Genomic DNA, 23,187 nt, shown 5'->3' with positions numbered 1-23,187 from the left:
CAGACAACTGCATACAAGGTGATTAGCTTGTTCACATAATATATATATATAAAGCTGATCTCTAAAGTTTTAGAATTAGGTCAGTTAGTTTACTGACAGCAAACAAAAAGTTAGTGGTAATGACAAAGTGTAGTTTCACCAGCAAACTTTTATTTTGACTATAAAGTGTGTAAAAGTGTTAAAAAGAAAAAAACCCTGATAACAGAATGAAAATATTATTTTCCATAGGTAATGCATAAACGTAATGAATCAAAAGAAGCAAACCCCCCCCGACGTTCAAATACAAATGTGAAGTGCTTTAAAAAATACAGTCTGAAAAATGCATAAAGTTTCACAATGGAAAGGAACTCATGTAGGAGAGAAAACATTCATATGTAAAAACCAAATAAGAATTATTACAATCAAACAAATTCAACACTGAGGGTCAATTCAATGCAGAATCTATATAAGTGGATAGTTTAAATTGTGACAGATCTTCTGCCATCAAGCTGACTTGAGACTTTTAACTTAAAATACAGAACCAAAGAAGAAATCCTCAGGCTCATTGTAAGTCATTATGGGACATACTGGTTAATCTAAGTATTTACCAATTCCAAATCTTGTGCAAGAGTGGAAAAAATTTTATCTGAAGAAGTGCAGACCATACACCAAAAAATATCAAGAATGACGTTTTTAGCAACAACACATTCAAGTGAAGATTTGGAAAATAAAGACAGGATTATGAATTTAAAAGGAAGGTGTATCAACTATGGTGATACAGAAAAAAATAGTGCTAGTTTAAATAAATATATTTAGAAGGCACAAAGCAAAGAGACTGAGAGGCTTCACAACCCATGGGCAGCGTGCCGCCCATTCTGACCAGATGCTCCTGGAATCCCAGTGAAGTCCCAAGTAAATCTTATTCTCATCTCTTTCTGGTTCAACATCATAAAATGCTATAAGATTTTTTTTTTAATAAAAGACTATTTATTGAAAAGATTTTTGAATAAAAATCACTTTTACCCATCAGGATCTCTGTCACCACTCCTAGTTCTGGAGTTTTAATTGCACCATGATAAATACATGTTTTAGCTCCTCAGTTACTTAGGCATAGGCAGGACCAAGAGAAAAATGTTTTAATAACTGTCCTCAAAACGACAACCAGTTCATAGAATCGTTTAGGTTGGAAAAGACTTAAGATCACCGAGTCCAACTGCTAACCTAACACTGCCAACTCCACCACTGAACCATGTCCCTAAGCACCACACCTACACGTCTTTTAAATACCTCCAGGGAAGGTGACTCAACTGGGCATGGGAAGCTATCACAGATGGCTTCCCTGGGCAGCCTCTTCCAGTGCTTGACAGCCCTTTCAGTCAAGAGATTTTTCCTAATATCCAACCTAAAAATCCCCCGACGCAACTTGAGGCCATTTCCTCTTGCCCGATTGCTTGCTACCTGGGAGAAGAGACTGACACCCACCTGCCTACAGCCTCCTGTCAGGTAGCTGTGGAGAGCAATGAAGACCCCTTTGAATCTCCTCCAGGCTAAACGACCCCAGTTCCCTCAGCCGCTCCTCATAACATTTGTGCTCCAGACTTCACCAGCTCATTGATAAAGATACTGAACAGAGCTGGCCCCACGCTGAGCCCTGGGGAACACCACTTGTGACCAGCCGCCATCTGGATGTAACTCCACCACTACTCTGGGCTTGGCCAGCCAGCCAGCTTCTTACCCAGCAAAGAGCACACCCATCCAAGCCATAAGCAGCCAGTTTCTCCAGGTAAATGCTGTGGGTGATGGTGTCAAAGGCTTTGCTAAGGTCCAGGTAGACAACACCAACAGCCTTTCCCATCCTCTAGGTGGGTCACCTTGTCATAGAAGGAGATCAGGTGAGTCAGGCAGGACCTGCCTCTCACAAACCCCTGCTGGCTGGGGCTGGTCACCTGGCTGTCTTGGATGTGCCATGTGACGACACTCCAGGTGATCTGCTCCATAACCTGCCCTGGCACCAAGGCCAGGCTGACAGACCTGTAGTTCCCTGGATCTTCCTTCTGGTCCTTCTTGTAGACGGGCGGCGCATTTGCCAACTTCCAGTCAACTGGGACCTCCCCAGGTAGCCAGGACTGCTGACAAATGATGGAGAGCGGCTTGGTGAGCACCTCCCCCAGCGCCCTCAGTACACTGAGCGACACAATCCGATCTGATTTTTTAAAATGGTGACTGCAGTGCTTTCCCTACTAGGCTAGTAGTAAGTATTAGTAACACTGCTGCTGAATACTGCAGTAAGAAAAATACATATGTTCTACATCTATGCATTACATCTATAGAGAGAGTTTATATATAAGCTTTTCATCACAGCCATCACTGGGTTCAAGCAATCTAGTATGAACTGCTGCCAAAAACCCCTCTTGTGAATGTTTCACAAAGGCCAAAGTGTCTTTGTAGCCAAAGGAGCTCTACAGCACAATTTGGAAGTCCTAAATGAGGCAAGAAAGCCAGGCTAGGGAGGGTTACGCTAGATTTTACCCAGAGCCAAACACCAATCTACACCTAATTTCTTCTTCCTTCAAAAGGGGAAAGTGTCAAGACATGGTACTTTCAAGGTTACCTGAAAGACCGAGTGAACAAGAAACCTCAGTTTCTGAGACAGCAGTGTTGGTTCCTCCTAGCAGAGCACGACAGTTGCGCTTCATGTACAAATGCTTCATGTACACGCCGCATTTTTGCAAATGTTTTTGAATTGCTCAGATCATTGGGTGAAGTGTGTTTGCTTGACTTGCTCATCACTGTATTACTATTTGGCCGCGTAGCCTCTGCTTCCTTTATACTTAAAATACAGTCACTGCATCTCTTCTGCTCATGGGCCAGAGGTAAAGCAGAAAGGTCTCAGTTTTGCAGGCCATGTTCCTCCCATCTGATTTGTTACAGCTTCAGTTTTATTCCTCTTCCCTCAAACCATTGTTTTACTGTTCTGTTTTGCCTGTGGCACATGCATTCAAAGGGACTAGTAAAAACTGTGGCAGCTTTAGACAATACATGAAGCAAGCTTGCTGAAGCCACTATAAAATTTGAAGAAAGATGATCAAGTGATCACCTAACAACCTTTAAAATGCCATTGACATGAGAGTTCTCTTTTTTTTTTTTCTCCTGGGAGAGTTAGGCAGCAAGAGAACAATGAAAGTACCTAGTTACCCGAAGTGAAATAGTTCAGTAAATTGTTTCTTGAATAAAAGTGATTACCTCATATTCAGGTGGGAAAGTTACCTGCATCTGATTCAGAGAATACAATAACTTCCATAAATATTATATATATATATAGATAGATAGATCGATAGATTAAGGACAAGGTTTTTGACTTCTTTTCTCCCCTCCAGACTGTAGAGCCCTAAGTTTCACCAGCCTGCAGGAAGCACAACCCTGACGCTGGTGTGGTCAACGCCTTCCCCCGAATTCAGCCGCCCCAGGATGGCAGCCCGGTGCCAAACACTCCCCAGGGCTCGCTGCCATGGCTTTGTGCCTCTCCTCTCTCTCATTTGCAATTGCATCCTCCCTCACATGATTTGACATGGAAGGAAAGGTTGTCATCTCTGACAGCGCCACAAACAGAAAGAATGTGAAACATTTCCATCTGGAATCCTATTTCATAAACACAAAAAGCAATTTTCTATCCACTTAATACATTTCCATTGAACCGAACCTTAAATGTTGCAAACCAAAAATATATTGAAGAAGCCGTACTGTAATTCATTCAGTGACAGCTGCGTATCATTCAGAAACGAAAGAAAACAATAAAATAAGGTATGTCATTGAAAATCCTTCAAATATACTGACTGGAGGCAGAATATATTTACATTGAAACTGCAGTAAATAATTAAAAGCATTTGTGTTTATAGAACAGCAGACTCGGAGATAAAACTGCTAAAAGACATGTAGACTACATGCTTTTTAGCTATAAACTTATTTTGGTCTAGAATCTGTAACATTTGTTAGCAATTAACATTTCTTTAAGGTTTCATGAAGCTTGAGTTTTCCACTTAAACACCCACCAAGGCAAGGTCACGGTTAAAATTGTTCTCTGTGGCCTACACCCACTTAAGTGCATGGAGATGGATTTAAGCACCCATCCAGTACAGTCTAGTTGTAGTGGGCATTACAGATTTCACAGAAAAATTGTGTGTCTTGGCACATCCAAAATCTAACAAAACACGATATAAAAAAACGCAAATCAAAAATTTTTTGATTCCTGAGATACTTCTCATGTTCTAACATGTCACATTAGAGCAGTGGTTCTACTGCATCGGCAAAATGTAAGCTTAGGGGCTGGCTTTACTTAGTATATTTGGAGAAAACAAGTTTATAAAACACTAGTTTAGTCCATGGGGTTTTTACAAGACTTTCATGTAAACATTACAGAAAAAGAAGAAAAAAAATTGAGTGTACGCTGACAAGAAAAATAGTGTTTTACCCTTGTGAAAAACAAGCAGCGCCAAAATATTTTGTGTGATTATCCATTAATTTAAAAAATATGCTTATTTAATAAAGCTGTGCATATCTAACATTTGTCATAAGCCACAATCATAAAGCACGAAGGATGGATGATACAGTCAATCCCGTTTTCATATCATAGCGCTCTTCTGGCACTGAAACCAAATCCAGTTTACGACAGAACTATTGGTTCTTAAAACGTTACTAGGCTGCACTGCTACTCGGTCATACAGAGTATGCTGTTGTGATTTTTATTAACCATAGCAGACTCCCTGCTCCCCGAGAGACAAACATCACTACAATGGACATAAACGATGCCTAAAAGCGGGATGTCCCACTACTGCATGTTCTTCTGTAACGTGTATATAAAAATCACAAACAAAATCTAATCAATATCACCTGAAAATAATTACCCAAGAAAAGCAGTATTTCTGCAAATACTACCATGCGAAACTAAATGGATTTCAGTAAAAACAAAACCAAACCAAAACCATCTGGCTCAACAACAAAATCAGAGACACTGCCGTGAGTCTACGCAGCACCGGGTCATTTCTTACAAATTTAAGCCTGGGCTTTAACCTTTGTACTGAAATGTGTTTTGAACCCCACCGTGTGGACAAAAGGAGGTACGCTGCAGCATCAGAAACGTTTCCCTCTTACAAGTTTATTACTTTAGACAAACTGAGTAGTTCTGTACGTAACTATTTGAAGAAAATCCCAACACATCCTTAATAGCTGATAAAGCAATCTCGCCATTAAATACAATAGTCTGATCCTGAACTAGAACAAAGTTTAGAGAGCTTTTAAGAAAGGTTTAAAACACTTTGTCGAAGATATTTCAGTTCGAAGCCCTGTTGTATGTAAACATTCCCAAATCAGAAAAAGACCTTATGCAACTGGAAAAAATAAACCTCCTTGTTTAATTCCTTGCAATGCTTACTGCACCACAGACTGTTCAAAACAGATACAAAACTGATAAAGCAAATTGCAAAACAGACTAGCACCCCTGTGCCCTCCTCTTCCCAACAACTAAGACAACATCAGTCTGAAACCATAAAGAAATTTCAGGAGGCAAATAGGAAAACCATGCAGAAGCATGTTTCCAGCTACATTTTGCTTTCAATTGTAAAAATATAGAGTAGGAGAAAACCAGCGTGAAGTAAATGGTAAATGTAAGCTGAGATTAATGCTGTTCTATCCCAGTGAAGAACACGGCATCTTTAAAAAGGTATCGAGATAGCCCATATGAAAAAAATACCTGTTTTCTCATGTGAGAAAATTAAAGCGGGCTTTTAGCAAAATAAAAAATAATGCAACAAGATAATTACCAAAGTTACCTGCAAATCAATTGAAAGTGTTCAAACACATTTTAAAAAGACCTTTAGATTTGAGCCTATAAAAAGAAAAAGGCATCTGTAGGAAACATAGCTGAAAAAATAAAACTTCTTCAAATATAAAAAGTGTTCTGCTTTCTAACAAGTTCAAGTAAATTAACATACAGCAACTGCATCTGGCAAGTAACAGACGCTCGGTTCCAGCTAGCTAAAAGCCCCAAAATATACACATACCACTGACGCGGCGCAACAGTCCGTGCACAGCCTTCCAGGACGGGGCCGCGTCGAAACTTCTGTCACGTGGATACTCCTTACAAGACAGCACCCTTTTTGATATTATCACAGAAAACGAAGTTTAAAATTAACTTATGAAGTAAAAAAAAAAAAAAAAAAATAATAAAAAAAAATTATAGATTTTTACATATATTGGAATTACTAGAGAAGTAAAAAGAAATCGATGAAAAAATGTTCATGCAAGATACCTGACCAGCAGTTCAGTTGACTGAATGGAAAAGAGTAGGGGGCCTGTTCCCCTGCCGGTGTATAGACACCGATGTATATGTTGGTGCAGGGCCCCTGCCTTGCCTTGCCGGGCTGGCAGACCGTGGCCCGGGCAGCCGCAGGTGCTCCAGGACAGACAAGTCGCTTTTGAGCCGCCTCACCCGTTCGCAGCGTTGGCCCAGCCGCGGCACCGCACACCTGAGGGCCAGATCCGAAGGTGGTCACCGTCACAGAGCACACCGCAACGCGCTGCAAGGGCACAGGAGATCTGGAGCGAGCGCGGCGCGCTTTGAGCTAAGCACGGGCAGGACCACTTGCTCCAAAGGCACGTTTGCCCCAGCGGGATGGGTGCCCACCACTCGCAGGATGTGCTGGCCTAGGGAAGGGGCAGTCATTGCCTCCCGAGGGACAGCGAAGGGTGAGCAGAAAATGAGGCATGAGGACTGCGGTTCGCCTGTGGGCTTTGAGCTCTCCGTCCCCATCCTCACGAGGGATGGACAAAGCACCCTGACCCCGCCAAGGGGCCCCAGCCGCAGTGCGCGCTACAGCTTGCACATTCCCTTCAGGAGTTGGCTGCACGGTACAACACGTTTTCTGCTGTCCTCCTTCCTGCTGCCCTCTCCTGCCCCTGTTTACTCTCAACCTCAGACCCCTGTGTTTAACATCTTTTTTTAACATTTAAACATCTTTCTTGTGGCAAGCGCCGCCATCCCTCCGAACACCTGATCACCATGTGAGGTGGGTGTGCTTTCCCTTTCCACACGCGTGCCTGGAGGCTTGCCTGCCCTCCCCGCTGCCTGGGCTAGCTCTGTCACCTCTTGCACCCATCTTGCTCCTCAGGTCCAGGCGCGAGTGCTAGCAACTCTATTCAGAACAAATGCCAATGTGTTTCTTCTTTTTTTTTTAAGACTCCCCCCAGTCATTTTTTTAAGCAAAGCCCAGAATTCAGCAGATTCATGTCCCTCAACAGCTTCTCTGGAACCCCAGCGTTCCAGTCTGGGTACGCTCCCCTGGCGGCTCCGTACTGCTCAGGCACGAGGTCACCAAAACCACTTCCCTGCCTGACGAGAGGATGACTGGCTTCCAAACGACAGGGCAAGAGCCCTCGGCAGCGCTTTTGTAATAGCGGTTCTATTCTGAGGTTGTGGGTTACAGCTGTCCATGTTCTTTCGATAGCACCTTCACTTCCTATTGCGCTGTAGCAAATTCTGTAGAACTAATCTAGAATCAACTGCTTCCCAATAACCAGGAGTGAAACTTTGGCCAGCCCTCCTCCCTCCTTTTCAGAATCAGCCTGTGCGTGATCGATTTTCTCCATCTTGTCTTTTGCTCAACCCTTTGAGCTCTATAGGATTTACAGTTTGTTTGTTCTTCACTGACAGTGTCTGGTTCTGTGAGATTTACCGAATATCTGCAAACTGCACGCATGCAGTCGTGCTCTCTGTAGTGCACCTTTCCAAGGAAGACTGCATTTTTTTCTGAATTTCTCTTGAACTCAAGTCATTTTTTTGCAACCAGTTATTAGGACCTGTGAGTTTAGCTTTCTACTGTTTCCATGTTCTTCTCAAGCTTATTTTGGCACATGATTATTGCAGAAGGAAGAGGAAAACTGTGCCATCAGTAAGATTAGAGGCTTGTGAAGTTCCTTCTTTGACTGTCTCACTGTGTGCCCACAACCCTCTGCTTTAAACAAGGGGTCATCTTTGCTCTAAGCAGACGTAATGGCAGAGTAGCTTGATTACAGGCAGTGATACCACATTTACTAAGTCCATGTAATGGTTAGAGCCAGCCACGTAACAGTTAGAGCCAGTTCTCAGCTGGGAACATCAACACCACCTCCTAGCAGTTTAATATCTGGAGTATATGTAACCATGACTAAACAAACATACAAACCCTTAGTAGGGACAACGTCCAGTCAGCAGAGACGCTTCTCAGGGCTGCTGGTGATTTTTCCAGTCAGTCTGAAGCTAAATGTTGGATGAGATTAGAGAGATCATAAATGCTTCTTCGTTTCCTTCTTTGACATGTAGGAAGTGACTGAAATGGTGGGTAGCGTTCGTGATGCGTGACACAGACCCGGCTCAGGTGGTGTGCTGGAGCCTCCTCCAGGGACGTGAACGTTTAGTCTAAACAGAGTTCCCGGCGCTCCAGCTCACATCCTGCATTCGTCATGAACAGGTATGCTTAAAAACTTCAGAAACACATTTCATTTTTTCCATTTAAACTTCACCACCAGCAAGAAAAATAAAGCCAGCTTACATACCGAGGCATAGAAACTGTCTTAAGTTATAATAAAATATTTTGTTTGAAGAGAGAAGCTTATGAAAATTATTTGGGCCTATTTTCTCCTCTAAGCAAAATAAATATGAGAAACTTAACACATGGAATGCACTCTGGAAAATATATGTCATCATTTCATAATTACGACACTGCAAATAACATAGAGAAAGGCTCAGTTCCGTGCCTTATAAATTATCTATATACCATGCAGTGTCGACGGAAAGAAAAATGCACCAAGTATTTCAAAGGTTAAATTAACTTGTTGAGAGGAGTGAAAAGTGACTGTGAACCCAAGTGTCTGGGGCAGAGGGGTTTTATTTCCTGCTGGCGTGTGACCGAGTCTGTGAGACGTGGTAATAGCAATCTGCTGGGTTGCACCTCCCGTTGGGTCCGGGTGGCCCCTGCGGTCCGGGGGAGCCTGGTGTTCCTGGGGGGCCCGGCAGGCCAGCAGCTGGTAAAACAAAGTCAGAATTAGCAGAGCCCTCGCCAGAGCGTGTGCAGTGCCCCGCGTTTCATCGCTGACAGTCAGCTGCGCACCAGCTCATCTGTGAGAAGGCAGGTGGGTCTGACCTCACGCTACAACCAAGCCCAGGAGGAAAGGCACGGGTGTAAAACCGGCGTGCAAACCAGGAGAAAGACCTGTTAGTTCATAAACGACAACAGCAGAAATAAATCCGAAGAATTGTACCTGCAGGGCCGGGTGGTCCAGGGTTACCAGGCAGTCCAATTCCAGGCTCGCCTCTCTCCCCTTTCTGTCCTCTATAACCTACACAGAACAAAGACATAAAAATAAGAGTGCCCTCTTATTATAAACAGTGATCTTCGGTGCATCTTGTGGACCGCAAATTATCAAGACAAATGTAATTAGGAAAACACATGCTCAATTCTTTTTCCGAGACTGGTATTTTTTACTGAGACAGCTCTTAAGTTTATAAGTTTATTCTGGAAAATACGAGCATTCCTAGCAGTAACCATTGCATCCTCTGCCAGAGGACTCTCACTGTGTTCATACACTAGTTGGACCTTCACCTGAGATTTTAGGTTACCTTCCTGAAGTTCCTCTAGTAAAGAACCAAATGTGTGTTCTGCACCCGCGTTACCTGTTCAACGAAGTGATGTACCGCACCAACTGAAAGGCCATCTGGCTTCTGACCAGCCCTCCTCTAACAGCCCACAAACTGCGCAAGGCTTTGCCCTCTCCGCTCTACGTATGTTTTTATGTCTGCACTTTTGAGACTATAAACCAGTAGTTGTATGCCCAGATATTCCCCGGTACGTGAGAGAAGACCCACTCCCCCTCCAGCACCACGTGGAATGAGGCATCTTTAGAGACTACGCAGATTTTGGGTTCTAGCATGCACCACCTAACTTCGACCCAAGTGGCTCTATATTGTTAATGAGGTGGGATTACTAATTATACTTTGAATGTTTGAGTCTGTTTTCTTGACAGGCCATAGCTTTGTATTTATCTAAATAGCTTCCATCTTCTCAGGTGCTGCATCTCATGTCCAACCCCTACGTCTTTTTCCTTAAACTGTTTGTAAAAACTTTCATTAGTTGGAAACACTCTGGCTGCTTTAGAGCTTTAGGGCAGAGGACTCGTGCCTACCCATATAATATTTTGCTTAACATTTCAAGTTAAGAATCCATCTACAAATGTACCTTCTCTGCTTAGACCATGTCATTTATGTAAGACAGGGGCTGAAGACATTTTCAAACGAACAAGTATGACACTCGTCACAATCCCTTACTTTAAAAGGGATTATAAGGAAACCCTCTCACCTCCCCAACACCTCAGATGTTGGCATGTAAGGTGATGTATCTTGAAGATTAATTTGACAACTTCTGGTCACATTTGGAATTAAATTTGCTCTGCTTCAGGGACCAGTATATTGCCAGTGTTGCGTATGCCATCCAACAAACTACCTCCTGTGACGAGCTGTAACTTAATTTGAATTAAAAAAGAAGAGTCACAGCTGACCGGTCAGTATAGTGGTATCAACCCACTTGATGTCTCATGCAGATTAATGGGCACTGGCAGACGGATGGCAAAGGTTGCCCTGTCAGTGTACTGCGGTCTATGGCAACACTAGTACTTCACAGGACCATCCAGAAGGAAACTATTCTAAGTGCTGTGGGTACCGATTCAGGGTTGTTATGACAGACACAATGCAGTGGGAACGGTACACAGAGTGTCCAAGCTTTCCATTAAACACAAGCTCATTACACACTTCTGCAGAAAGTCTATTATCTGTTGCAATCATTCTAGGTTTCAAAACAGAGCGTCAATTACCTCACTCTTCTCTCAGCATCCTGACAAGGAAATTACAGTGAGGCAAAACCATTAGAAAATGCATGCAGAGTGACATGCATAACAAAAGGAAATCAACTGTTTAAAAGCTCACAGAGAAACAAACTTAATATTAATCATGCATTCTGGTCACTGAGTTGTGTTAAGCAGAATTGTACAAGGTATATATGCACACAAGCTATAAAGACTCAGAAAAGGGAATATGCAGGTGCTTGCATTCAATTGTGATTCTTGTTTTTGCTCTTTAATGACCATAGTAGTACGTATAACTACATCAAGTTGTTTTGCTCTGAAAGTCTTGTGTAACACATAGAAGTTGCTACTGTTTGAGAAGCTCAATCATACAACCACAGAATCTATTACATTTCCTGTTTATTATATATATTCTCTATGTTTCTTAATTTACAATAGATTGTTACAGTACATTTCTCACTACAAACCCAGTTAATTGTAATTTTACGAAGCAGTGCTGCCACTAATAATTTGCTTTGCATTTCTTTTGCTATGGGGAAAAGAGAGAAATCACATTTACGATACATCACATTTATAATCTCCATGTTAACCATTCCTGTAGGTATCTAAGATATCATAAATGAAAAAGGACCGAGACAGACTGAAAGGTTCTGTAAACATCGCTGGAATTCAAGACAATAAGGAAAAAAAAAATAATCCCACAACAGGATGAAGAGCAGCCTGCCAATGCAAATATAGGATCCAGGCTAGTGTAAACCATTATTGGCTGTATTTGAATACATATGTTTGTACACGGTGGCAGGTAAGTTCTGTTGACACTGAAGTTTAAAACAAAAATCCCCAGATATCTTTTCTAAAAATGAGACTTTATTTAACAGGGTGTAAGCATATTAGTAAACAGGCCTATATGTAAACAATCCAAACCATGTAATGTGTAATTCTGGCAGGAAAACATCTGATTTTTAATGAGGTATATTTTGCTCAGCAGAAGGGCCATGATTACACTTCTAGAGAATAATATCACCTTCTCTCTGAGCTTAAAGTGACAAACTTATACACAGTTAAAGGAAAATATTACCATATACAGAAATTGGATTTTGATTTCTTGTTTTTAACGTAAAGGCACATATAAGATCCTGTCTTTTTTTACTGGTAGGCTTACAATTCCAGTAAGAAATTCCTGGATGTTTAATTCGAAAGGCAACTGCTTTAGCAAAGCCTTTCACTCAGATTCCAGAAGTTTTGTTGTGATTTCTGCAACCCAGAAGTTGTGGTATGTAAACATGTACCCAACATGGGTAGTACAGTGAGCACTTGGTAGCAGTATGTACAAGTGTGTGTTCAATCAGATCAGCTTTCTTCTATTCATAGATGAGTGGTGACAGCTCCAATACAGCTCTTGGTTTGGTGCCCTCCACAAACACCACGGTCAGGAGCATCGCTACCGCAACATCCTCAGCTCTGCTTGGAAATGATACAACTTGGAGGTAAAAAGTTCTCTCATTTGAACTGCTCCAAGAGGTATTCCACCTATTCCATGGAGACCCTCTTCCATCCACATGGATAATGCAGTACCCGAAACTAGCATGTCAACTATCTAGAGAAATCTGAGGTTCTTTAGTACAAACATGAGGCAAACACATTACCATGACAGGGAACAATGAGACCAAAGTATCCACTGCGCTTTACTGTGCAAATACTCTGTGTTATTAAAGACAAACAACTGCAAAAGAACAGGAAGGTGCTCAAAGCAAAACCTCTCATCTGGCCTCCAGTGCATATTCTGAATTCCTTCTGTGTGCTACAGCCCTCTCAGCTGAGAGGTAGTAAGTAGCTGTGTTTCACATCAAAATAAAACAGGTTAACCTCATCCTCCACAGCAAAGAACGTTTTATGGGAGGTAACGCTTGAAACCGGCGTAGCTATTTCAGAAGAGCGGGTGTGTCTGGACAACATCCCCTATAATGGGTTCCTGATGTCAGCCAAGGTTTTTACATGCTCCCACCATATGAATTAATAATTATAATACGAGACACACATTTTACAACAGAGATTAGAAATAAGATAAGGAACTTTCACTATTCATCACATGGTATTTTTCTTTCCTGAGCTACCACGAGTTATGAGGACCTATAAAAAACTTGTTTCCTTAATTTGATAGAAACAGTGAAGTTTAACTATGATGAAATCTTCTTTTCTCTATTGAGAAAAAAAAAAAAGTCATATTAACATAAAGGATCTCTGGATTGCAGGATTATTCTAAGGTGCATTTGGTCTAATGGACCGAAATTCACTATTATAGTTTTAAAAACCCAGTTAAGTCAGTGGAGTTAATTAATTGATCTAGATCCTCTAAAGTATGACAAGTTGACTCGCTGTTTACAAATGGATGACATTGCTATAGCTTGTCTATAAAGTCTTGAAATAAACCTCCTGTTTCTCTATGAGACGTTAGCATCCTTTAAAACACATACAGAGTAAACAAGTTTCTCTGCTCCCCCTTAAGCAGACGCTGTACATTTCACGGGTAACACTGCCTCACAGTATCAGTTTGCTGATGCATATGCCATCGGTTAATTTTTTTTAATGAAAAAAAGCCCACACACATAAAAATCTTCCAATCACTATTTTATAAGGTCTATTTAAATACCGATTGCATATTTTGTATTTCATACTTCAAGTTGCAATTCTTTGTTGTTTTTTTGTTTGCACGACATATTTTTCTTGAGACCATAATATAAAATCAAAATTATTTGTACTTGAACCATTGGGAAGTACCTGAGGTGCACTATGAACAACCTTGCTGAAGGCCAGCAGGTAACAACTCATTACAAACGGATGAGTCTATGCCCAAGAGCCTAGCAATTCCTTAAATACACTTTCTGAAGACCATGCCTACATTTCCAAAAGTTAGTATCTTTGTTTTCTGCTTCTGGAACTAATCCCTAACTATTTTTGCTGTGCAGAAGGAGGCTTTTGTGGAATCCAGCCAGGTCATACGAGATCAGTTCCCAGGACAACTGGTACCGCACCTCCTCAGACACAGTGACACCTGCCCTTCCTGCTGGCTGGCTCTAGCAGGCTCCCTGCTCAGTGTGCAGCATCTCAGACAGGCTCTGGAGGTGTTCACAGAGGTCCCATTCATCACTCTCCAAACATGTCTACTACTTTTCACTGGCTGTATGGGACAAGCGATTATTTTACTCTGCCAGTCCAGATGTGTATTACTGCATACAGCAAAACCCTGGAGCTGGCAATGTGGGCTACAGCCAAGTGAGAAATACAATAAGGAACATCTGCCATTCAACATCAAATGCATATTATGACTTGGGCATACGTGCACACAACATGCTACTTGGATGGGCTCAGCCACATGCGCATGTAACGCGCCTCTGCAAGAAGTCTTCTGTGCTACATCCTTTAAGGCAGAAAATAAGCTGGCATATGGAAGGATACTTTCCGATTTGCTCAGAGATTTGAATTTCTTTTTGCTGTTGGCACAAAACAACACGCACAGGCACAACTGGGAAAGGCACAAAGAGTATTTGTAAGTGTGCTTCTCTCACGGGACTACCTCTTACTCAGACTGTGCAAAGGAGGCAAGACAAATTTTTGATTTTCTTTCTTTAGGAGTATAATTTCATATACCTTTTGATGTATCAGAGAAGTAAACGCCTCTCACTTAGCTTACCTTTTACTAATCAAAAAAGAGTATTGAGCATATCAGTAAAATAAGCGGAAATCCTGCGTACATGGGGCACTACTTTTACTTAAGCATAAGGCATGAAAAAGCAGCTTTATTTTTTTTCAAGCATAGCTATCATCTTTACTATTGATGCTCACTAGCTGGAAATGAAGCCTAGTACAACGTTCCGCTTGCCAGAAGCATCTGAAACTATCCACCACAATACATCATCATTGAACAATCTGGCACTGACGTTGAAGTTGACTGTTTACAGTGATCTGAATATTTAGGTAATGATGAAGTCAGTGTCGTAAGATTCTAAGCCTTTTATTGTTTTCCTTGATCCTTTATTCTTGTTCTTCTCATCCTGAGCTCATCACATTTTTCAAGCTTCTGTCAGGGGTTTGCGCTTATCAATATTAGTAAGTCTTTATTCTTCTCATAGCTTTAGGATCCACACATCTTCAGCTTTGCTCTCATGTTCTTCATTCCAGTCTGACTTGCTCTGACTCCAGAGCAGACCAAACTAACAAAAGATAATAAAGAACTACCTACAGATAAACTGCAAATTATGTATTACCCACCCACAAAATGTTATTCATTGATAAATTCTTTTTCCCTTTTATTCTGTTCTCTTCCTTTTACTCTCTGGGAGGCTGACTGTACAGTAGAGCACAGCTACAAGGAGCCTGGATCCCTTGACGCTAATTTTGCAGTGAAAGGCAGTTGAGTAAAACGAGAGTCCTATACTGTCCAAACATATTGCAATGCACAAATTACTGTTTGGGGTCCAGTGAAAAGCCGATTACACAAACTGATTTGTGAAAACAGATTGCTTCATAGTAAGAGGAATTCACGTGATCATATTTCAGTTTTCACTGCTTCTTAAAGAATATTTGCCTTCAGATTTTCCTCCCCTCTGTTGTCTCAGGATCAGAGCTGAGAGCACTCAGACTTGGAGATAGAATTTTGTTTCTAAAATGAGATGGGTCTCTCAACATGGAACAGGACCTAAATAGTTACATTAGAGTGCTGGCACAGTTTTTCTTCCTCATTAACGTATTTTGGAGAAAAAAAATTAATAACTGCTACAGTAGTCTAGATATCTGTCAGCTTTAGGTATCTGTCAGTAATTAACTTTATCATTTATTAGAAGAAAATGCACTCATTAGGAGTTTTTAATTGGTAAAATCCACACATTTACTATGGGTTAATATTTAGATCTAGTCTGGAAAAAACATAAGTACAGTTTTAAAAGTTAATCATTAGGAAGCTAGATAGGAAATCCTGGCTTATTTAATGATCATTAGCAAGTGTGTGAAGATATCAAGATACAATTCATGGGAACATTTTTTGGAATTCCTACCTTGAATTCCACGTTCTCCTGGGGGCCCTGGCAAACCATCCTTTCCTGGTGGCCCTGGTAACCCGTCTTTTCCTGGGGGCCCTGGTTTTCCATGAGCTTGGGAGGCAAGCATTGCAGCAGGCAGCTTCAGCTGGGATGCAAACTGAGCCATCCTTTCTTCATTAACAACATTTACAAAGGACAGAAGAAAAAGCGGGTAAGAAATCTGCTATCAAAATACAGGAAAATAAACAAATCCCAAAGCCCTAGCTGAAGTAGGTTTCTGGAAGTAAGGTGTTTAATTCTTCTAAACGTCAAGGTATTAAATATTCCTACAAGTACTGAGGTGCTCAGTTCCAACTCAGTATTTACCTTTTGAAATAATCTGAACGAGTTTGTACTGAAGTTTCTGTTACTATTCTCTTTTAAAAATACTTGAAATGACTTCTGACTCCTGTTCATGGAAGTACTTAAAATACATGAACATAGAATAATTAGTACTTAACACTCCTATGAAGTGCTACCTTATATGTTTGCAACTCATATTAACTCATTTTAATGAGTTATAAGTCATTATATGAGTTTGTAACTCATATTAAGTTGCAAAGTAGAGCTTAAATACCGTGAACAGTTCTTGGAATACTGAAACCCTGAAAACAGTTGTGAGAAAACCTGTAAGCGGGCAGTAAAAATTACTAATTGCAGAGATTTCAGCATGAATCGTTCATGCTGGTGGAATAAAGTACACTTGTTAACATTTCAGTGTTCCTTAGAGGTAGACAAAATAGGTGCTAACCTTGAGTCAGTCTCATTTATACTGGATTAAAAAACTTAACGAAGCATTCCACATTTTAGCAGGTATTTACTGTGGCGGAGTTTTAAGATTTAAGAAAAGATTCAGAGTAAAGAGGAGTGGGCTTCAAACAAAAAATAAGCAAGGTGATAGAAAATAGGCACAGCGAAACAAAGCCAAAAATAGAAGATCTGTGGGAACACTAGTGACATGTAGAAAATGGAATAGCTATAAAGACAAAGCCTAATATACCGTGTAGGCAGGACACCTTTAATACTTTCTTCTTATGAACAGACTAAATACTTGTTACCATTCCATTTGAATGGGAAAAGGAGGTAACTTCAGCCAACAAACTGCTCTTGAAATACATAGCAGATTGAATTCCCGAGGGGTAGCAGTCTGGGGAAGGGTGAAAATACACAGAATGATAGCCATATAAAATGAAAATGTGCCTGACCAGTTTAAAAAAATCCCAAGCTTTTTGTGATTTCTTTTATCCCTAAAAGACAAGAGGTTTTGTATCCACAAATATTAATGACAAAAGAGCTAAGCATATTGCAGACATAAAAAATGCACTTTGCAAAGGAAGAGAAGCTACTGTTAAGAGGCGTTGGAGCAGAAGCTTGTTTCAGACACCTACCTGAGTCACAGCTTTTCAACCCTGACTAAGAAAACGTTGGGGAAGAAAAATATTTCCTTTTCAGAGTAAGGACACACCTAAGAAAGCTCACATAATACAAAGGCCTCGGCTGAATCTGGCACTTGCCTAAAACTGCCAGAAGATGGTGGTCTGAAAGGGAGCTCTGGCGCTCAGCAGGGATGTTTGCTTAAAATGCACAGCAGTTTAGACCTGCATGACAGAGTTGTCAAGTCTTTCTCTCATTTAGATAGTCATCCACTAAACGGCCAAATTAGTTAGATATTTCTGTTGTCTCTACTTAATAATTTTTTAATGTTTTAATGATACATTGTAGATACATATGTATCTGCAATAATTTGACACATGTATTTACAATGTTACATACATATGTTTGCTATTACGGTTTGGTGCAAACTACCTTTTAATGCTAATATTTTACATAAGGAAATACCCATTAACTGATGCTATAATTTGTAATTGTTTGAACATAAGTATAACAACAATTAACTATAACTGTTAAATAACAGTTAAACACAGCTACAGCAACAAGGCAGCTGCTAAGTCCAATATGTTAGACGACATGTAAAGAAATACATATAAAGGCTGTAGGAGTGTAAAACATTTAGCACAGAATTTAAGATTTACATTTATTTGTAATACCTCATTTTCTTACCTTCAAAAACCTTAAGAACCTCTTGTCTGATATATTTTTTTATTTCTTCAAGTGGAACTGTATCAGCCTGATGAGGAAAAAGAAAGGCGACATATGTATCAGAACAAAATACAGAGGGCACGTTATGATGCTACAAAAACAAAAATATTGCTGAAATTAGCATGAAAAATGTAAAGCTTTCACCAAAAATTAAATATTTTAATATATTCGTGTTATTTCCTTAACTGAAAAGACCACTTTATTGCAAATACGTTACAATATTATAAAGGCCACAAACACCATGAAGTGGAAGAGGTACGCCCAACCGTCAAGAGGATCAGCATGCTATAGAAATCAATTTGCTTAAGGCTGTAAGGATGCCCAGTGATACCATTAGCCTTTACTTGCCCTCCGCATAGCATCTGCCAACTTCTCATCCCTTCTAACTGCTTCGAAGCACAGCTGACTAACGAGAACTGCATCACAGGACCAGTAACTGGAAAAGATTTTTAGAGCTTTACCCCATCTGAATGAAGGTAAAAAGAACCCATTACATGGATGGGCGCTGGTGTGCACATGGAGACAGACCAAGATACCCACAACTGACAGGCAGCATTTCATTGTCTTTTTAAACACTGATTTCACTTTTACTGAGAATCACGTGATCTGCCTCCTTTGCTTTCTCAGTTGCCAAGACTTACACTTCAGCTCTTAAGCTTACGAAACAACTTGAAATTTAATGGTACTGAGTAGCCACATTGATTTGTCAGGAGCTAAAGAAATAAGTAATTAAAGTTTATCCATAGTACATGTTTAAAAAAACCCACCAAAACCAACTGCTTGACCACCTGGGTATATTTTTTTCCACCTCTTAACTAAACACTTCAATTATCTCTGAGATAGCGTAGTTTTTCTGATACTGTGGTATTGCTCTGTTGAATTTCCACCACTTGGCACATGTCACCTCCCTGTCATCTGAGTTCACAAGCAACCAAGGGAAACTTGTATTTACTTACTGGAAATCCTGGGGGGCCTGGTGAACCTGGGGGACCTTGATGACCCGGTGATCCTGGATAGCCTCTGTCTCCTGGTGGCCCAGTAGGACCCATATCCCCCTTTTCTCCTGATGGACCAGGTTTCCCTCGTTCGCCTTGTGGACCTTTGTCCCCTGGAATACCCTGATCTCCCTATGTAAAATAAAAGCAGAAAGAAAACTGTTACACACACTCTTAACAAACAAGGAAAAGTCACCCAAGGACGCTAAAGTGAAAATTCTTCCCTGTTCAGAAACAGACTTTATGAGTCATGCTGGGAAGCTGATTTTACAGGCTAACCCTTGTCTCTGAAAACACAGCAAGTAATGTTTTGTCTTCTTACACTTTTAATATTGAAATGAATGACAAAAAAGAAAAAAATAGCTTGGCTTTGTAACCCATTTTTCAAGGACAGAACTTGGGTGCAGAAAGCTTATAGCCTTTATACAAGGACCTAGAAATGTCAAATTAAGGCATAGGTAGAATTTAGGTGCTCAAATTCCACCAGGCACAAGCCATCAGGCTTTTTTTTCTGTAACTTTCCCTAGAAGCCTAATATTTTATTTCTGCATTTACACAAAATTTCAGTTAATCAAAGAAACAAAAAATAGACAAATCCATTTATAATGAGTGAATTCCTTGCAAACAAAATAAATTAAAGGTCAATGGCCAGCAACAGCTTCAATTGTGGCTGAGATGACATTGAAATTACATGTTTTATTTGTGAGGAATTAAATCTTTTAGAGTGACTTAATGTAACAGCTATTAGTTCACTGAACTACAGCTGTGGAGCAGAGTGCCACAAGTCACACACTCGGATTGTTAACGAACAGCTGGCAGTTCTTAAGGGTCACTGACTGCCCTTGCTGCACCACTAAAGCTCATGTTAGGCTCCACCATAAGCAGCAACCACCACCAAGAGATGACTGCATCATTACTAGACGAATCCAGAATCAAATTTATGAAGGGTGAACCAATGGAATTAATTGCATTCTTAATTTACACCAAGTGCTGGTAAACTCTATTCAGATCTGAAACGTCATTAACTGATAAAGCAATAGAAGCGTAGTTATATTCCTAAGTCATATTTACATGACATATAAATATTGAAAAAGAAAGAAAGACAGGTAAGGATGCAAGCAGGACGTCGTATCACATTTTTATCATCTATCTGTCCTCCAATCTGTATGATTTTCAGTGAGGTAGAGTTTATTACTGACGATAACTAAGCTTCACTACGAAGACCGCTGTAACTTGTGATGTTTTATTGCATTAGCTGAAACTAAAAACTTCCCATGGGCTGCAGTTTAGGAATGGACTGCTCCAGTGTGGGTCTCCCATGGGACACAGATCCTGCCTAAAAACCTGCTCCCGTGTGGGCTTCTCTCCATGGGCTGGAGGTCCTGCCAGGAGCCTGCTCCAGTGTGGGCTCTCCATGGGCTGCAGCTTCCTTCAGGGCACATCCACCTGCTCCAGCATGGGGTCCTCCACAAGCTGCAGGCAGATATCTGCTCCACCATGGTCCTCCACGGGCTGTAGGGGACAGCCTGCCTCACCACAGTCTTCTCCACAGGCTGCAGGAGAATCTCTGCTCTGGTGCCTGAAGCACCTTCTCCCCTCCTTCACTGACTTTTGTGTCTGCAGAGCTGTTTTCCTCGAGTTTTCTCACTCCCCTCTCCCAGCTACGCAGCATTTTTTACCCTTTCTATCACACAGGCAGTACAATGTCACTCGTAGGCTTAGCTCTGGCCAGCAGCAGGTACACCTTGGAGCTGGCTGGAATTGGCTCCCTCCGACATGGGGGTAGCTCCTGGTACGTCTTCACAGAGGCCACCCCTGCAGCCCCCATTGCCAAAACCTTGTGCCATGTAAACCCAACACAATCTGTGCAACTGCTAACATGACCACATAGTCAGGGCAGTCAGTGTGACATGGAAACAAGCTCAGTGTGATTACATTCATCGTGTTTCTCTTAAAAGACCTATCCTGCCAATACTGCAGACACCTATTTCCAGTTTTAATTTCTCAGCAATAATACTTCGGGCAAAACTCTAAATATGCAGCATATGAATAATTTCCAGCAAACACATAGCTAATTCAGCTATTCAGTAGTAAAAAAGGACAAGAAACGAAGTGATATCCAAAAGACACTTGTAACCCTTGTTGAAGACTCTCAAATTTTCAACAGTCAACGAGAGCAGGAAAGGGAGAGTATGTGCATTGGGGGAACTGGAAAGACTGATGTTCTGATGGAAGAGGCATACTTTTTCAGGTTTCTATAAACTTTAGGATTTATAGGGAAAAGTGTTCTGTCCTGCATACAGCTATTGTATCAGGACATGTATGGCAACACCATGAGAAATTCAGGGCAGAGGAAGGAGTCTGACTGCGAAGCAGAACTTTTGCAGTCTGCAGGAGAGAGGCTCTTTCCTGGCATTAACAAAATTTTTGCATCCAACCTCCATCTCTTACTTCACTCATAGCAATCTGAAACATTAAAAAATTGAAGAACAACTCCTGTTCTACCATGTTATTGCAAAACTTGAAATGGGTACAGACGAGACTTTCTGGAGATTGAAGTCCAGCATAGGGAGCTACTGAACACACCGTTTTGTCCGATAGTGCTTTCAAATGAGACCACACAGACATGCATGCACCCACATATATGAAAAAAGCTGTCTGAAGATTACTATACTTACAAGAAGCCTTCATTAAAAAATTACTGAAGGTGTAAATATTCATATATAATTTCTCATTTTTATAATCCTGCAGAGCAGGTATAGATAGCTCTTCTATTAGAAATAAAGAAAAATGAAGGTTTCTCTAAGACCATGTGGTGCTATGACAGTGTGAAGCTGATCCTGGAATTGCTTTTCTAAACAATTCCCATCTTACAGGCTGCCAATGTATAGGAGGCTGATCAAATACTACAGCCACTTTTCAAACAAGTGGTTTTTTTAACTGCCTCCAGTGTTTTCTTTGTGTTTGGAAGAATCTCCTTGTAAAAATTCATAAAACTAGGTCGTATCTTCTCCCAGATTCCTCTTCTAACTCTCCTTCATTACAAATTGTACAAAACACAAGGTTGGACATCTGCATTTTGTGATCTCTGCCTACGGTGCTGATTTATAAAGTCCTCCTCCTTTCTAATGTTCTCCCATCTCTTGCGTTTAATCTTGCACTAAATTCTGTGCAGAAGGAATTATTATTTTGCCTGGGTTTCTACATGCTCTAGTCCAGCGCGCTCCCAGTCTGTGATCAAGGTGTGCAGATAACAGCAATAAATGAGCCAGCCACCAGCACTTGTTGAAATGACTTGAAAGGCGTAATTCTGACTGGTATAAACCACCTATTTTCAACTGGGTTATCACGCAGTTTATGAACTGATAATAACAGCAATGTTTAGTGAAAGATTGTATAAGCTTATTTCAGCCCAGGGGATTTCTTCCTTCTTAAAGCAGATTCTACAAGGATATACTTATATTAGACATGAAAACCTAAAGAGTTTTATTCTGCTCTTCCTATTTTGCTGTTTCTCTTTTCTGATATTGCAACATCTGGTCTCAAACTGAAGGAGTACACAGTACGGCAGTAATAATAATGGCTGCAAGGAAACCTTGACAGTGTTATTTTCTGTAATCACTGCAATCTCTCACAGATGCAGGTCTGTAGTACTTGATCCAGAGGAAAAAAGAAAAAAAAAAGTCAACTTCAACTTCCTCACTGATCTCTTATCCAAGATACAGACTTCTACTGTGTATTTTGCTGTTATTTCTTAGGCACATATCCCCTTGTTTTCAATAAACCTTCTCTTTTCCTGCAGAATTGTAAGAAACAACTGACAGCTTTCTGAAAACCATTCAGACACTGCACTGGGCATATTTATAACTAACTTTCCTGTTATAAAAGGCTGTGCGAGATTTTGATGGTCACTTGAGACAAAAATACTTCTGGAAATTTATTTTTTTTTAACATGTATTTTCTGGTCAGCAGATTAGAGAAGCGATTGTCCCCCTGCACTTGGCACTGGTGAGGCTGCACCTCAAATCCTGTGTTCAGTTTTGGGCCCCTCACCACAAGAGGGACATTGAGGTGCTGGAGCGTGTCCAGAGACGGGCAACGGAGCTGGGGAAGGGTCTGGAGCACAAGTGTTATGAGGAGCGGCTGTGGGA

General features: G+C 40.9%; 1 protein-coding gene across 3 annotated transcripts in view; it reads right to left on the bottom strand.

Moving 5' to 3' along the window:
* Window positions 1-946: 946 nt before the first annotated feature.
* COL19A1 (collagen type XIX alpha 1 chain) overlaps window positions 947-23,187 on the bottom strand; it is a 203,092-nt gene continuing 180,851 nt past the window's right edge. For 2 of the 3 annotated variants that reach the window (XM_037392291.1, XM_037392292.1), the window contains 5 exons: window positions 18,998-19,168; window positions 18,003-18,069; window positions 15,918-16,073; window positions 9,271-9,348; window positions 947-9,033 (listed from right to left, as the gene is read on the bottom strand). In XM_037392291.1, coding sequence (XP_037248188.1) covers window positions 8,897-9,033; window positions 9,271-9,348; window positions 15,918-16,073; window positions 18,003-18,069; window positions 18,998-19,168 — 609 coding nt within the window. In that variant the 3' untranslated portion in view covers window positions 947-8,896. Of the gene's footprint in view, window positions 9,034-9,270; window positions 9,349-11,248; window positions 15,078-15,917; window positions 16,074-18,002; window positions 18,070-18,997; window positions 19,169-23,187 lie in introns of those variants that run through there. The other variant, XM_037392293.1, reaches the window with a different exon arrangement.

The sequence above is a fragment of the Falco rusticolus genome, chromosome 6 (assembly GCF_015220075.1).
Source record: "Falco rusticolus isolate bFalRus1 chromosome 6, bFalRus1.pri, whole genome shotgun sequence".
In the NCBI taxonomy this organism is placed as follows: Eukaryota; Metazoa; Chordata; class Aves; order Falconiformes; family Falconidae; genus Falco; species Falco rusticolus.
The sequence above is the reverse complement of the archived record's forward strand: the minus strand, read 5'-3'. Positions and strand labels throughout refer to the sequence as shown.